Genomic DNA, 17110 nt, shown 5'->3' with positions numbered 1-17110 from the left:
ATTACAGAAAGGAGGAACTTTTGGTTGTTGTTTTGGCTGTGCTGGCTGCTTCAATGCAACAGTGCAGGGCTCTGAGTGCAGTGGGAATAAGTCAGTTTCTGAACATTAACGAGTCTTTTGGTATTATTATTTCAAAGCGATTGGGCCAGACTCCTCTTTGTTGCTGAAATCGAAGTTTGGGCTATATAGTTATATGAACTAAAAAAAAATAACAAAAGTTTCATAACAGGATACCAAAATACCAAATTGCTATTCCTGTCGCCCAAACATGAGACCCATGTCTCGGGACAACCGGGACGTACGAGCATTTCACCCCCCCAACACCACCACCACCACCGACCAAAAAAACTGGCTAGGCACCTGTCCGGAATGCGATTACTTGTTTCTGAAATAAGACGATAACACAAGACAATTCATTCACGATAATAGAATAGCTTTATTTTCGTCGTTGAGTATATCTAGTACTAGATCAATACACGTAATATATTTCAAATTTACTATTTACAGAGTGTATTATTCAATCTCGAACAGAAAATAACGAAAACAAAAATAAGATTTGCATCAAGTATATTTTGAAGTATTCATAGAATTTTTATCAAATTACACAAATGAGCACTTTACAAACACAAGACAATCATGAAATATTTAAGGCACAAAATACAATTTACCCATTTATCGTCTGCCACAAGAGAGGGTACGTTTCAAAATCTCGTCTGCCACAAGAGAGGGTACGTTTCAAAATCACGTGTCACAGTCCTCCCCGCCATACCCAAATCCCTTTAAAAGTCACTCCATGGCACATACCCCCTGTATGTGCCACTCAGTGGGTAGCCGAAGGGGAAAGGAGAGGACTGTGCCTCCCTCTGTATACCGTTGCAACGGTCCGTCGGTACTATCATTTCGCTACCCAATAATTGCATGGATTCTCATGGATGCAGTTAAGACGTTAGTCACATGAAAAATCACTCTTTATATAAAATTACCAAAACTCACTATAACATCCCTGAAAGTGAAAAGTATAATAATTCCGACGTCAACCAAAAACCGTCCTTTATGTCCGGCTGTTCTCATTTTTTTACAATATATTTTTAAACATAAAAAAGCGAACTATAAACGGCTCTAAAATACCTCACTGCATTTGCGGTGTTGCTTGTGTTGATTCGGCTTTTCAAAATTTGCCACCGTGACCACAATGAACTTTTTTTCACTGATCATGGACCCTAGTAAACACAGTTTTACGTAGTTTAAATGTTGGGTTTTAACATATAAAGGGTACAACATGGTTTAATAACATTCAAAAGCATTTTTGAAAACTTGCCAAAGTGTTTGTCAAATAATATTTATACAATAAAATTTTGACAACATTTTAAAATGTTGTAACGGGTTTGTTTTATATAAAACATCTTAATTTCACGACCTTTATAATAATAACCCGACATTTAAATATTATTTAAAAGTATTGACCAAAATCAAAACACGTTTATATTTTTATAGCGTTTAAACACACTGTGTTTACTGGGACGTTATAATGTCAGTATTCAGTGTTGTGTACAAAAAGAAATAACAAGTACCTTAAACACATCTATGAGTCAAATTAACAAAACAGTACTTTTGGCTTAACACTACTACAAAAACGTTAAATTAACAGAGTTTTTATCAAGTACAACGAGGCACTCTTGATATTGCTATAGTTAGTGGGTATAGTTAGTGGGTATTGGGATCGCATTTTGTGGAAGGCAGTTAAAGGCCCTTTCAGTGATTTCACAGGAACATTAAAAAAATGGAAATTTGTCAGAGTTGCTTAGAAATAAAGAATAAGTCTACAGAATTTCATTAAACCACTTTTCCCTGAATACATCGACAAATTAGTCAAAAAACAGAAGTTTTAGAAAGGTTTTCTACTTCAACTCAGATCGACTCGAGAAAATCGAGATTTTCGTACAGTGCGCCACCAATCGACTGGAAAAACTTCCTAGTCCAGTGTTTCTAACACGGGGAAGTAGAGTCTAAATTGATTTAAAACAGACGCTTAATTTTTGTAGTAGAAAACAAAATAAGCAATTAAAGGTCACCGAGGCAAACTAACGGTCAATTCAAATATGAAAAACAGTTAAAATTGTGTATTTTGTTTAAAATAGTAGCTACTGATGTGTAATAAGTAGTAGAAACAATACGCAACGCGTGTTGGTACGTGGAGAGTGAGCTTCTTTCGATCTCGAGTCGGACTTTTTGTACTGTCAGTATCAAAAGTCCAGAATCATGCAAATGCTTTATTTTGTCTAAAATACGCGGCTTTCGACCGAACCACTAGCAGGCTATGTTAGCACATCTATGCCAATTACAAAGGTACCAAAATCTGAATTTTGATGATTTTTACGATCGTCCGGATGAGCAAATCACTGAATGGCCCAATCATTATCTCCATGCATTTTTCAAACTTGAAAAGGCGTTCTCACCATTTCACTACGAAAGTGGCCCGAAAGACTAGTCACAACAATTCTAAACAGATTTGACATGATAGTGATCTTTTTTTTTCTTCTTCTTCTTTCTTTCTTTTTTCTTCTGTAACTCAAATTCCCACGAGGGAGTCCTAATAAATGGCGTATAAGCAAGAAAGTGAGAGTAGGTCTAGTTATCGGCCCGTTATCGGAATCCCCCCCCCCCCAAAAAAAAATATCAGTTTACACATACACAATTTGTGTTTGTATCAACCATATCGCATTATACATTATGATACAATTCATAATAATTTGAGAGAAAAACGACAAAACATAAACAAAACGATGTTTTTTACACAAATCCGTTGGTGCCTAAACCCGGTACCGCTCTTCTTCATTCTGCCTGCACAGCAGGTGCGGGATCAGAGGCAGAGGTGTTTCGCCATATATGAGTTGACATTTTTTTTATTCCTGTGTAACACGTGTTTCAAACATTCACTAAAACATATTTTACAGTTCTACTACACAACTTTGGTCTTTGCTTTAAGAAAATAATGTAATTGAGTTATTTCAGAACTTTTAGCAAAATAAATTCTGGGGAAAGTGGCAATACTTTTCATTCTAAGCAACAACAAAATAATAACTTCTGTTATAATTCTTTATGATCACGACATGCAGAGTACCGAAAAAAGGTTGACTATAAACCGTCCCTATATATATAATTATGTAAAACGCGTGAAACGCTTCAGGCGATTCTCCAAGCGCGAGTAGCGATCAAGCTTTTTGTATATTGTTTCATTCTGTCAAGTGTCAACACAGGGTGATACTACTGATTTTTTTAGGAGTAAACGGTTTATACTTCATTATATTCGGCAATATCTCGTGATCACAATGAAAAGCAAGAACGATTAATGGATTCACTGAACAAAACTGACTCCTACTTGGCTGAATCAATAATCCTTGCACCAATCACAAAACATTTGAATGCCGGGTTATAAAACGTTTTTACCATTCAAAAACATTTTTTAAACTTGGTGCAAAATATTCTAACATAATATTATTGTTAACTGCCCTTTTCGGACCTTTTGACTGCATTATCACCAAAACGTGGCAAAAAGTGGACCTTTGAGATTTCTTGGGGTGCCCCACCCACTCCGCATACGGGCCTGGTGTGATACTTTGCCATGACACACTTTTTAGTTTTACATAAGTTTATGTAATAATTTATCCAATTCAAATGATTAAAATTAACTATGTTCTGTTAATTTTGGTATAGGGGCCTAAACTTCGACACCACGAATGTGGTTTTTTTTTAAAACAATTCCATAGACCATCAATCTTCTCGGCATCATTTTTGTTTTTCCCATTGGACATCAACAACTGCTTTTTTGTGGATCACATTCATCTCAAATGATCATTCATTATTTTAATCAAATTAGCAAAAGGAAGCCCAATTATCTTCTTCATATTTCGGTACCACATTTGTGTCAAAAACACCAAAATTATTACCATGATGATGAGATTAGCGACCCTCTAAATAAAAATAAAACGATGTGAAGAAAAAAAAGATGCAGATTCGAGAGTTGCACTGAAAAGTTAGACCTATCAAACTAGTGCGAAATGACATTCTCTGCACGGATGATAAGCAGTTATATCTGGGAGCGAAAGATGCACCCTACTTTCCCTCCGCTTCACGGATTTTACACCAAGCTTCTGCCTCCACCCCTCCCATGTCATAGAGAAATTAAAGGCACATACAACTACTGACATTAAACCAGTGTGTATGTTGCTTCAAGTGCAACTTGGAAAACTGCATCTCTTTCCTTGAAAAGATCGCCAAGCAACCATTTTGATATCAAACATAATATACCTTATTTCCCACCTGTAGACATTCCATGAATCATGCACTCTTCCAGGGGGGTCCTTAAGCCGGCGATATTCTCATATTCGCGTTCGAAGATCAATTTTTATGCATTGAAACTGATGGGCAGGGATGAGAGTGCGAGGCCCCTGGAAGCGTGCATGATGAGATATGCCTCTAAAATATATCGCAATTAACATTGTCGACACTGCGGCGGGCAAAAGAAGCCCATGGTATCAAGTATAGCAATAACTGACTCGTCCTCAGCTTGGGATGGGTCTAGCAGGCAATTCCCGGGAGGCAATTGCTCTTCCATACGATCAGCAAACTTGCCGTCAAGTTCAATTGGAGCCGCCACAAGATTCATAGTGCATAGTCATTTGGCATACAGAGCAAACATTCATAATTTTGAACCGTTCTTATAGCGATGATATAAAATGTGCGATAGTACCCTCGTATATTCTCCGCGTAACGGCCATGCGTGCACGCGGGGAAAAGTCCAATTTACCGCACTCGGATGATGCTTATTGACCAATTAAACGACAGCATTACCAAATAATTTTCGTGAGTTTTACTATAGTAAATCTATATCCCTATACCATCATGTACTATTTAATCCATGAGTACATACTCTCAACTCTGCGGACGAGTTTCAACGTGATGCATAAAACCAGACGTTCAAACGCGGACTCGAGATTATCGCCGGCGGAAGTACCCTCTGGAGTCAGTGCATGATGGGATAGGCAACGGGTCAATAGTCAGGAATGCATGTCTGAGAATACACCATCACATCCACGAAAATATCACAGGGCATCTATATTTCCATTTTGTTTGTTCGTTTCGGAAAAGTACAGAAACCAAAACGGTATACTTGAAAAGGCCAATCGCTCAAGTTCCATCCTTAGGAGCGAACTGACACATGCCTATTATATGGCTACTCTTCATCATCATGTTCATCATTTGTTCTCAAACCACGCCTGTATAGGCCCTACTCTTTAGAGGGATCTGCATATAATCATAATACATCAGTATAATCAAAATCAGGCCCGGAATCAGTCAAGCCTTTCTTTAACACGAGGTCACACTACTATGTGTGTCAGACTGTCAGTGCATTTGAGGAATCCTCAAATACCTATGGTCAGTGTCAAAGACATAAAAAACGGAGAAGGTAAGAAGTCATACTATACGTTCAGGAAACACGGTGTGTCAAAGACAAACATGACAATGGATAAAGAACGTTGACATAGGTATATGGTCCCTGCAGATGGTGGATATATAGAACATAATCTAAAATTTTGTGGTCACAGTTTTCCTATTCATTGGAGGAGTAGATCTGTACTTTTCACGTAATTTTGAGACACTGACACCAGACTGTGATACAACAGACGCCCATGGTAAAGCTGGCGTACCATCGTCGTCTTCCAATCGACCGTAAGTTCTTGAGCAAAGCTCTACGTTGCTACCACTATCGCTGCTATTACTATTGTTACTGTTATTCTGATTCAAAAGTTTGCGGTTTTTCACTAGCTTTGGTTTGGATTCGTTGTTATTTGTGATTCCATTTGAACGAGAATACGGAATTGAATCGTATTCCGACTCCAGCTCTGGTGATGTGGTGACGAAGACACCCGAATCACTAGAAGCCGCAGACGATAACTTGGACGGTGAGCGGGGCGAGAATTCCTCGGTGTGTTTGGAATTACCACCGAAGATGGAAGCTTTAGTCGTCCATCGTTTGGAAGAAGATTTCTTTGTTTTGGGACTACCTGGTGATGTTTCTGCAGTGATGAGAGATTTGCGTCTTGGATTGGCAGAGATTGGCTTCTCCAAGTTGTCTTTGGCTGCTCTCTGGAATTAGAAAACAGATAAACGCAGGAACATTAGTGTATTGAATTCACTTCTCAATTTTCTGTTAAAATATTGTTTACTTTGCCCTGCCGACGTTTCTTCATAAACGTAAATCGCCAATTTTTACCTAAATTTTACCTAACTGAAAGTCCATTCAGTGATCCCAGCGCAATTGTAAGAAATTAAAATTGTTTATAAATTGCTTAGAAGTGAATGATAAGTCACTCAAATTGTCATTTTGTATTTTTGAAACGAAAAATTTGGCAAAAAAACCCAAAAAAACCCGAAGAAAACAGCATTATTGACGAAGTTGAAGCACCATTCAAATGCATGTAGCTAATTCATATACTGCCAGTATATACCGTAAATTACAGATTCATGTAAATGCCTTCTTCTGTCTTAAATACACGGATTTCGGCTGAACCACTAGCAGGCTATTTTAGCACATATATGACAATGACAAGGGTATCAAAATCTGAATTTTTGCTACGATCGTCCGGATGAGCAAATCACCGAATGGGCCTTTAAATAGCGGGTTATTTGCAACGTATCATGGAATCGACATGAGATATTATTACGTTCAAACTATACTTTAATTTGATTGTTGATCGTTTGGAACTCTTATGTTTAGAAATGTTGCATACCTTGTACTGATATCCAAAGTCTCTGAAGTACTTGAAGAAATCAACAGGTTCAACATCCTTGTAGTTCTCTCCATACATTGCACACACTTGATGATACGTTTCCTCCATCTTTTTGAATCTATCGCTTAGACTATGTACAGTGTCAGCTGCTATGCTATAGAATCTGTGCAATAGGTGGTCAAGGAAAACGAATAGAATAGCAGAGGGGTTGTTTCTCACACTCCCACACACAAAAACATCCAGGGAACAAAAAAAACTTGATTCTTAATACACAGATTTTTAAATAAATAAACAAAGCGCTGTGGAAAAGGAAAAAAGCAAGATAGAGGAACATTAGGTGAATAGGTGAGTTCTCAGGTTCTTCTTAAAGGTTTGGACATTGACAGAGTCACGAATGTGGGATGGCAAGCCATTCCATAAAACAGGGGCAATGATGGAAAATGCTCTGTCACCAGCCAGCTTGTGGGATCTGGGAATGGAAAGGCGAGTGGCAGCATAGCTAGCAGTAGAGCAAGTGGTATCATTTGAAATTCGATCTTTGCAATCTGTTGAGTATAACTGAATACAAGGCTTAATCTGGTTTCAGCGTTCGATCCTGGATTCGTTATCATAGTGCCAAAACTTCCATTTAAATATACGCACTTTGTTTACAATCATGGAACACGCAATTCGTTAAGCACAACAGGGACATATGAACCTGTCAGGAAAAGAAAGAAAACAACACACACCCAGCATGCCAAAAAGAAATTATCAGGTAAACCTAAATTTAAAAAAATCAAGTGCCTCAATGGGAGACACCTGGTCTGCAGGGTTTGCACCCAGCCTGTTAGTAGGTTTTGAACGATTCAGGACGGTTTATGCATCACTGCCTTGTTATAATGCAAAGGATATTTCAATGATGGTGTTATTTTGCTGCCTGTCTCTCTCAGATTTTGCCAGCTCCAGACCTTTCCGCAATCCATTAATGTCTAACGTCATAGATTCCAAGGAAACTGTATGCATAAAAAAGATATGGCAACATTAGAAATGCGATATTGAATACAAGTTGCTTTTCAAAGCATAAATAAATGCCACATAATTTCTTGCATTGTCATTTTCCTTTGCCTTGCGCACAAAATTCCTTTTTGTCAAAAGAAAGTTGCTCTTTGTGAAGAGAAAGTTCCTTTTTGTGAAAAGAAAGTTCCTTTTTGTGAAAAGAAAGTTCCACTTTGTAAAAAACAAAATTCCTCTTTGTGAAAAGTTCCTCTTTGTGAAAATAAAATTCCTCTTTGCACAAAGAAAGTTCTTCTTTATGAAAAGAGAGTTCCTCTTTGTGAAAATAAATAAAATTCCTCTTTGCACAAAGAAAGTTCTTCTTTATGAAAAGAGAGTTCCTCTTTGTGAAAATAAAATTCCTCTTTGTAAAAAGAAAGTTTGTCTTTGTGAAAAGTGAGTTCCTATTTATGAAAAGAGAGTTCCTCTTTTTGTAAAGAAAGTTCATCTTTGTGAAAAGAAGGTTTCTCATTGTGAAAAGAAAGTTTCTCTTTGTGGAAAGAAAGTTCCTCTTTGTAAAAAGAAAGTTCCTCTTTGTAAAAAGAAAGTTTCTCATTGTGAAAAGAAAGTTTCTCTTTGTGGAAGGAAAGTTCCTCTTTGTAAAAAGAAAGTTCCTATTTGTAAAAAGAAAGTTTCTCTTTGTAAAAAGAAAGTTCCTCTTTGTGAAAAGAAAGTTCCTCTTCGTGAAAGTTCTTCTTTGTAAAAAGAAAGTTTCTCTTTGTGAAAAGAAAGTTTCTCTTTGTGAAAAGAAAGTTTCTCTTTCCGAAAGGAAAGTTTCTCTTTGTGGAAAGAAAGTCCTCTTTGTAAAAAGAAAGTTCCTCTTTGTGCAAAGAAAGTTCCTTTTTGTGAAAAGAAAGTTTCTCTTTGTGAAAGGAAAGTTTCTCTTTGTGAAAGGAAAGTTTCTCTTTGTAAAAAGAAAGTTCCTCTTTGCAAAAAGAAAATTCCTCTTTGTGAAAATAAAATTCCTCTTTGTAAAAAGAAAGTTTCTCTTTGTGAAAGGAACGTTTCTCTTTGTGGAAAGATAGTTCCTCTTTGTAAAAAGAAAGTTCCTCTTCGTGAAAAGAAACTTCATTAAAAGGGCAATAACAGACACAGCAGGCAGATATGGCAAATGACAAATGGTAGACAGAATGGAGGCACATCAAATAGTATGAGATGACTCAAATTTAGCGAGTCAAGAGTATTATTTACCATTTCTGACGTGTTCGAGGTGTAATTCGTCATACCATCCTTGTAACTCGGGATAACATCTTCTTACTGTTTCCACCAGATAGTTGAGGAATGTATGTGACCTATCGTGAGACTTCACGAATGTTAGCTGTAAAAGAGGAAATAAGAACGAAAGGGTTATCATTTCTAAATGACTCAAACAAAATTCTTCGGATAAACAAAGTAAACTTGATAGAATGAATAGTTTAAACAGTTCTCTCAACGAAATAGTGACTTACTTTTAATATTTCATCACCACATCCGTGGGACTTCATCAGAATTGTGACAGGAGCGGTAAACTTGAACCAAGTTTTTTTATTCGCAAAGTGTGTTATGCAGAATGATAGGCTAAACTTTTGCCATGAGTTACCACAGGAATTCTACACAACGGTAAACGTTTCTTATTAGAGTCAAGCGGTAGCATGACCAGCAAGTTTTAAAAAAAACGACTGATAAAGAAGAATAAACAGATGCGCCGCGAGACTATATTTACACGGAACAAAACGCTATTGTTCTATGATATTTTTCGCTGGGTACAAAATTTATCTCAAACCATGCTAAATCGTATTTACTGTCCAAAGTGTCATATTTTAACAACTATTTATTTCAAAAAGTTACACCAATCTTACAGTCAATCCGATTGTTTGATAACAAACAAACATTCTTGCTTTATTTCACGCGGTATTTCATAGCCAAAATTAGTGGCAAATCATAGCTAATCATACTGATATCCACAATCTTTCGTCACTGCTACAGCCATACATGGCTGTCACTGTCGCACTAATTTTTCAGATTCACTTTCAAATATACCCAGGCATTTTCCTGGATACCCTACATACAAATTCTTGACCCCATTCGCCAAAAAATCAAGTTTTTCACAATTCTTTTATTCTTTCCGGACCACAGCATATATCCATATTAATAAATACTCCACTTTAACACAGCGTAATAACGGGACGTCCCCGTGGCGAAGTGGTTAAGGCCATGGACTTCTAATCCATTCATGAATTTTGCTCAAGTTCGAAACTTCCCACCACTTTTTTTTAAATGTTTTATTAATCAATTTATTGTCGTAAATCAAGAATAACACCATTTCGAACTTCCATTGCTATTGTGATATTATATTTTTTTTCATCAAACAAACATGTTTGATTTTTTATTCACATTTAGTCCTAGGCCTAGGGCCTACTTTCACCATCCAGATGCTATCAACATGCCTGACTATCATGGCATGGCATCTTCGTCATTTAAAACACATTTATCAGTGGCTCTGTTCACAGCTCAGACTGAAATTATATTTGATATAAATATTATAAATTAAAATCACAAACCGCGAAAGATCGCCAACAACTGCCGCTGAATATTGATATCCAACTAGATTTCCCCACAGGGCTACAAAGAATCACACTCCACGAAACATGGATATCCAACAAAAAATATAAATTAAGCTCCCGATACAGGGCTGGACTTAATAAGGGGAATTATAATCACAAACCGCGAAAGATCGCCGACAACCGCCGCTTAATAGAGGTATCCAACTAGATTGCCCCGCAGGGCTACAAAGAACTACAAACCGCGAAATTTGGATATCCAACCAGATTGCCCGCAGGCCTATTGATTATAAAGAACCACAAACCGCGAAATATGGATATCCAACAAATTAAGACCACAAACCGCGAAAGATCGCCAACAACTGCCGCTCAATATTGATATCCAAGTAGATTTCCCCGCAGGGCTATAAAGAACCACAAACCGCGAAATTTGGATATGGAACTATTGCCCCACAGGGCTTCAAAGAACCACAAACCACGAAATATGGATATCCAACAAGCTTAAACTACAAATTAGCTCCCGATAGAGAGCAGGACTTGATGAGGGAAATTAAAACCACAAAACACGAAAGATTACAAAGAACCACAAACCGCGAAAGACTAGATTGCCCGCAGGCCTATCGATTATAAAGTATCACAAACCACGAAATACGGATATCCAACAAGCTTAGACTATAAATTAGCTCCCGATAGAGGGAAATTAAAACCACAAACCACGATATTCAACTATATTAGCTTATATTGCCCCGCTGGGCTACAAAGAGCCACAAACCGCGAAATTTGGATATCCAATTAGATTGCCCGCAGGCCTATGAATTTATAAAGAACCACAAACCGCGAAAGATCAACAACAACTGCCGCTCAATATTGATACCAACTAGATTGCCCCGCAGGTCTATAAAGAGCCACAAACCGCGAAATTTGGATATGCAGCTAGATTGCCCCACAGGGCTACAAAGAACCACAAACCACGAAATATGGATATTCAACAAGCTTAAACTATAAATTAGCTCCCGATAGAGTGCAGGGCTTGATGAAAACCACAAACCACGAAAGATCGCCGATAACCGCCGCTTAATAGGAATATTCAACTAGGTTGCCCCGAAGGGCTACAAAGAACCACAAACCTCGAAATTCGGATAGCCAAGTAGATTGCGCCGCAGGGCTACAAAGAACCACAAACATTAAAACACGATTATCTGGGGCATTTAGACGCTTCCGTAGTATATAGGCTTAAATATATGCGCATTACCAGTTCCGACATGAAGTAGGCCTAAATCGGATTTACTCTATGTGTGTCTCTCTGGCATTGTCAACATTGGGTGTGTGTTGTTCATATTTACATTTTCTTTACATATTTACGTAGCCTTGAATAATTAAAGTATATTAAAATGTTTATTGATCATTGTGTACGCCTCTGAACATTACAGTCACGCGTGACGAGCAAGTTTTAAAAATAAACGACTGATAAAGTTTTGTTTAATTATTTATTGTCATGAATCAAGAATAGCAACTTCAAACATCCATTTTTCGTTTTATGGTGCACTTCGTAACCTGATGTTTTCCAAGCTTGGAGCTGCTTGGCCACCTTCATAAAAAGAAAAGAAATCTACCAAAAAACGTTGACAACGTAAAGAAATCAGCAAGTTTAAAAAACCCACCTCGGCTCACTTTTTGAAACTTGGTCCCATTTGTAAAAGTTACTGATTTAAACTTTATCATATTTATATAAATTTAAAACATTTCCAGAAGTGTTAGGTATCTTTAATTTGCAGATGCGATATTAATTTGTAAGCTTTCTGGAACGACCTGAAAAGGTTATTATCTTGTTCTTGCATGGTAAGCCAATATCCTATTGTGTTTTGTTTTATAATAATCATGATTAACATGATTAATGATTGAATTAAACGAATAACAAGTAGGCTTGTAATCTTGTTGGAAACGCTGTATTCTGTTGAAATAAAATAAAAACACTGATTTGCTGTTGGTATTCAAAATGGGACCAAGTTTCAAAAAGTGAGCCGAGGTGGGTTTTTTAAACTTGCTGATTTCTTTACGTTGTCAACGTTTTTTGGTAGATTTAATTTACGTGTGAAAACAGCTGGGCTGTAGTCGTTGTCCATCTTCAACGTCACGCGTAAGGCACTTCTCATGGGAAGGTGTTATTATATAATTTACCTTATCAAGTGAATTCAGTTTGAATCCCGAAGCTGCACCTCTCTTACTGCTATTCATGTAGTTACCGAAAGCCAAGATGATCTATAAGAGAAAAGGAAATTACATGTTTATAAGCCATAGGCCCAGATCAATAACCTTGTAAAGATTTTGACAGTGATTTCACTAACAGTTTTTGTAGTATGGGCTTCAGATTTATAAAAATAGTAGATCCAAGCAACAACAACAATAGGATGCTTGTAATTTACCTTCTTTCAAAACTGTTGCTCAATAGTATATTCATTACTTTTAAATCAAGTGGATTCGGTTATTTGTTTAGCTATTTACAAGATTACCTCGAATATCTTCTTGATCTTCTTGTTCTTAATAAGTGCGTCAGAAGCCTTCAAAACTGACTCGATATCCTATAAAATAGAATGGGTACAAATTAATGGTTACATATTATATTGCGACAAAATAAAAGTACAAATAGCTTGCAGTTTGTTAGACTTTTTGATCAGGAAATCTACAACAAATTGTTAAATAAAATACATCAATACTTACTGGTATAAGTGCTTCGACTAATTCATCATAGATGCCCATGAATGCCATCAGACGCAGTTTGGATTCATATCTGTCTACCCGAGCCATCTGTTGGGATAAACAAACGTTCAAATTATTAAACACAGAATTTTTGAGAATGTTTGTTGGGATAAACAAAAAAAAATCAAAATATAAATCGTATAAATAATGGTAAAACTGTTCTTTACCTTCAAGCATGCGAAAAAGTTTCGGAGAACGATTTTTCTTTAGTTACTTTTTAAGGATTGTTTTATTGAGGGTGGAAGAATTTTTTTAATATAGTATGCCTATTCGATCATAGTCCTTTATTGAGACCTAATTTAAGACCAAAAACCTTTATTAATACCTATTTGGCTGGGGGATGACATATACAATTATAAGACGTTTGCCAGTTTTGAGGTAGGCCCTAAATGTGAAATTAATTTTAATTGGAAACCAGAACAAAATCAGGTTTACAAGTAGAATAAACTCTCTTCAGTTGTCTATGAGCTATACCTGAAACATCATACGTTCTGCCTCGCCTAGTTTGTCGTATTGGTCTGTGTGTTGGGCAAGTCCTTTAAGCTGAAATAAAGGTGAAAAGAACAGAAATGTCATAACAAAAACACATAAATGTATAAAATCTGTAGAATTGAACAAAACATAGAAATATATATAGGAATGTGTTATTTAGGTTGAAATAACTTCATGTGCATTAACATTGTTGGATTTGTTCCTACGATGACCTTGAGACAACATGTCAAAATATATTATACGGATATATCACAAAGTTTAAAGAAAATATTGATTAAAGGAGGATTTCGTGATCCTCTTGTGATTATATTTTTCAGTAGATATCCACAAAAAAACCTTACTCCCAAAATTTCGGTTGATTCTGATTTTGCGTTTGCGAGTTATGCATTATGTGTATTACACTGCTCCATATGCCACTGTTGTAATTTCGTTCTGGTATACCAAAACGAAATTCAAATTTGACGATATTTTTGCTAAACAAATTGTGACGTGTCATGTCAAAAGGAGACACTTTTGGGCAGGTTATGAATTTTGAGATTTTTACATATCTTAAATATAGAGATATTTTGCTCCACAACGCCGTTTTCCCCATGAAATCAGACATTCCTAAGGGAGGATATTGAGTTCGGAAGTTATGGTATTGTAAAATTGGAAATTGAGATATCGGCCTTTAAAAATATTATTGACAATGTTAAGAGTAGAAATTAACTTGAAAAATGTCTCAAAAACTACATGATGCCAGTTATATTTCGGTCTGAAACTATCGGCCAATATTTTTAACATTAATAACATCACAAATTCGCAACAAACCCAAATTGTGAAAAAATCACTCCAGGCAGATTTTTGGTAATTTCTCCATTTATGATCCTGCCCAAAAGTGTCTCCTTTTGACATGACACGTCACAATTAATCTGCAAGAAATTTTTGGTACATGAACATTATGTAGTCAGAGCTTTCCAGTGGCATAAAAATCTCAACTCTTTTGGAGAGAAGTGGGGGGATATGGCTGTGGATCATGAAATGACCTTTTAAGTCAACATTTTTAAGGAAATATTTCAATTATATTTTTAACACATTATATATATTATTGTAATTGGTTAATGTATCGTTATTAGTGTCTATACTATAATTTCACATCTTTTATATACCTCTTCTTTCGTTGGCAGGAATTTGAGAAGTAACTCTGCATATTCCCCAGGAACGACGTTGGTATCGCACCTGTTTATTGCTTCCGTAATTTTCTCAATCTCTAGACCTATTCTTCTATGAGCAATGACTGAAATATAAGAAGACCATTTGGATCATTCTTTGTGAAAATATAACATGAGTGACCAAAAATGTTTTAGTGTTACCCAGCAAACACGGTAAAATATTTTTCAAACGTTATAAACGCGCTATGGTTTGGGTCAAAACGTTTAATAACATTTAAATGTCGGGTTATATGCAGGTCATGAAAACATTTATACACACAATGTCACTTCTATAAATGTTGTCAATATGTTATTGTAAAATATTTTTGGCAAACGTTTTGTCAACAATTAATGGCATTATGTTATATAGAATGTTTTACATAAAGAATTCAAAAATGTTTTCTGATTGTTATTTAAAAAACGTTTTATACCCTTGATCCTGACATTTAAACGTTTTCTACAAAACGTTTTGTGTTTGCTGGGTACATACAATTGTTAAATTTTGGCAGCAATATGTACTCAAAAATGATTAGATCGTTTTAAGAGTGATATACAGCCAAGAACCCCTTTTAAGTGTAGTTTTAGCCAGGGCGTTGGGAACAGTTTAGGATACGGATTAAAGCTCAAAATATGCGCAATTAAAGCTGATTTTCTTACCCATATTTTTAGCTCTGTTTTGCTCTATGACATGAATCTCCTCGGCAGCTCTTTCCTGGAAGCGTTTCATTCTTTCGATGGTTTCCGTTGACGATTGTTGCTGTCGTAGCTTAAATGTGTTTTCAAAATCACCCAAATCAAGCTCCTTGTAAATAGTGTCTTCGTTAAGAATCTGAAAATATATACACCCGATTGTGAATTCTTGGTGTTTAAAATTACGACAAAACTTAGCCTGAACTTGAGAAACTAAATGTGTTATTGCCAGTTCCGGATTTAGCTATATTGTATGTTTCATTTGGTTAAACAAGATAATATTCTTTTTAATTAAAAAAAAATAACAATAATAAAATAACTAGTGCCGTATTTTTTCTGGAATAATGAGCCAATACGCTTTAAGGATACAAATATTATATAAATAACACAAATGTTTTTAAAGATATGAATACTTTTGTATATGATACCTTGAAACTTTTAAATCATTGCTATTCTGAGAAATGAAAGTGTTCTGTTTTACACAAGATTGAATATTATATAGAGATTAGTTTAAAAGTTTATTACCCGATTTATAAAATTCTCTTTTTAATGACTACTTTCAAGCATTCGAATGTCCAATTAGTCCCACAATCAAATACCATGAAATTAGGAATTTGAAAACTTGAATTCTTTTATAAGAATGTCATCGTCACTAGCCTGTTTGGCGCCTTGTTCCAGATTTTGTGGGAGTGGGTCTCATTTGTCTTCAAGTATTTAACCGATGTCCGACTAAGTAAAAATTACAAACTTTTTGAAATGACATGTGTGATTTATGTGATTTAATATGTGATTTAATATGTATGTACATTTGTACGGATTGTATATTGGGGTTGGTTGTGGGAGTGTAAGAGATGTGATGTGCGTGCCTGTATCGGTTCATCGCATAATGGCACTTCTATACCCTTTACTGGAAGACCTATACCTTAAAAACAGTATTGCCAGGATGTCGCAGTGGCGTCCAATTCAACATCGGCATTGGTGCTTTAGATACGTGACGTCTTTTATTTCTGGAGCCTACAAAATGAACAAATTATAAATTATTTTATCGTATAATGGCTACAAAGTTAAGGAACTTTCATACCTATACGATCGAATGGAGCAAAGGGTTCTTCTTTTTTTAATACAGGCCCTAAGATTAAGATAAAGTCAAGATGAGTTTCCGTTTGCACCTTATCTTGCAGAGCTACACTGTAGGAATTGCCGACAAATATTTGTTGATAAAAATATCATTATTAGCTCAATTTATGTATTTAAATAAAACATATTGGATCAATATTTGAAATATTTTTACATAAATTGTAACTATAACTGACTGGTACCCGGTAACTATTAGCTGGTACAAGCAACAAAACTAAATCTCTTAAATATGTAAATCATTCCTGTACATAACAGTTTTTCCATTACTTCGACTTAGATAAATCAATTATAACAATTTCTTTGATATATTTTCTTTAATCTTACCTGAACGGTGTGGTAAAGGCGGTGCAGCAGGAACTGGCATAGGTGGTGCTGCGGGGATATTTGCTGCATGGAAGAAAACATTGTCATGGTTTTATCAGAATGTCCAAATTAAAAGTAAAAAGCAGGCAGACTTATTGAATCTGCTTTTTTTCTTGAA

General features: G+C 35.9%; 1 protein-coding gene across 4 annotated transcripts in view; it reads right to left on the bottom strand.

The window, feature by feature from the left end:
* Positions 1 to 412: 412 nt before the first annotated feature.
* Positions 413 to 17110, bottom strand: part of LOC140150977 (formin-like protein 3) — a 67425-nt gene continuing 50727 nt past the window's right edge. For all 4 annotated transcript variants that reach the window (XM_072173155.1, XM_072173153.1, XM_072173154.1 and 1 more), the window contains 12 exons: positions 16954 to 17016; positions 16415 to 16506; positions 15460 to 15631; positions 14761 to 14888; positions 13595 to 13663; positions 13082 to 13168; positions 12874 to 12942; positions 12542 to 12622; positions 9015 to 9141; positions 7683 to 7783; positions 6792 to 6956; positions 413 to 6147 (listed from right to left, as the gene is read on the bottom strand). In XM_072173155.1, coding sequence (XP_072029256.1) covers positions 5587 to 6147; positions 6792 to 6956; positions 7683 to 7783; positions 9015 to 9141; positions 12542 to 12622; positions 12874 to 12942; positions 13082 to 13168; positions 13595 to 13663; positions 14761 to 14888; positions 15460 to 15631; positions 16415 to 16506; positions 16954 to 17016 — 1715 coding nt within the window. In that variant the 3' untranslated portion in view covers positions 413 to 5586. The remainder of the gene's footprint in view (positions 6148 to 6791; positions 6957 to 7682; positions 7784 to 9014; positions 9142 to 12541; positions 12623 to 12873; positions 12943 to 13081; positions 13169 to 13594; positions 13664 to 14760; positions 14889 to 15459; positions 15632 to 16414; positions 16507 to 16953; positions 17017 to 17110) is intronic.

The sequence above is a fragment of the Amphiura filiformis genome, chromosome 4 (assembly GCF_039555335.1).
Source record: "Amphiura filiformis chromosome 4, Afil_fr2py, whole genome shotgun sequence".
Lineage (NCBI taxonomy): Eukaryota > Metazoa > Echinodermata > Ophiuroidea > Amphilepidida > Amphiuridae > Amphiura > Amphiura filiformis.
This window is presented reverse-complemented; position numbering and strand designations above follow the sequence as displayed.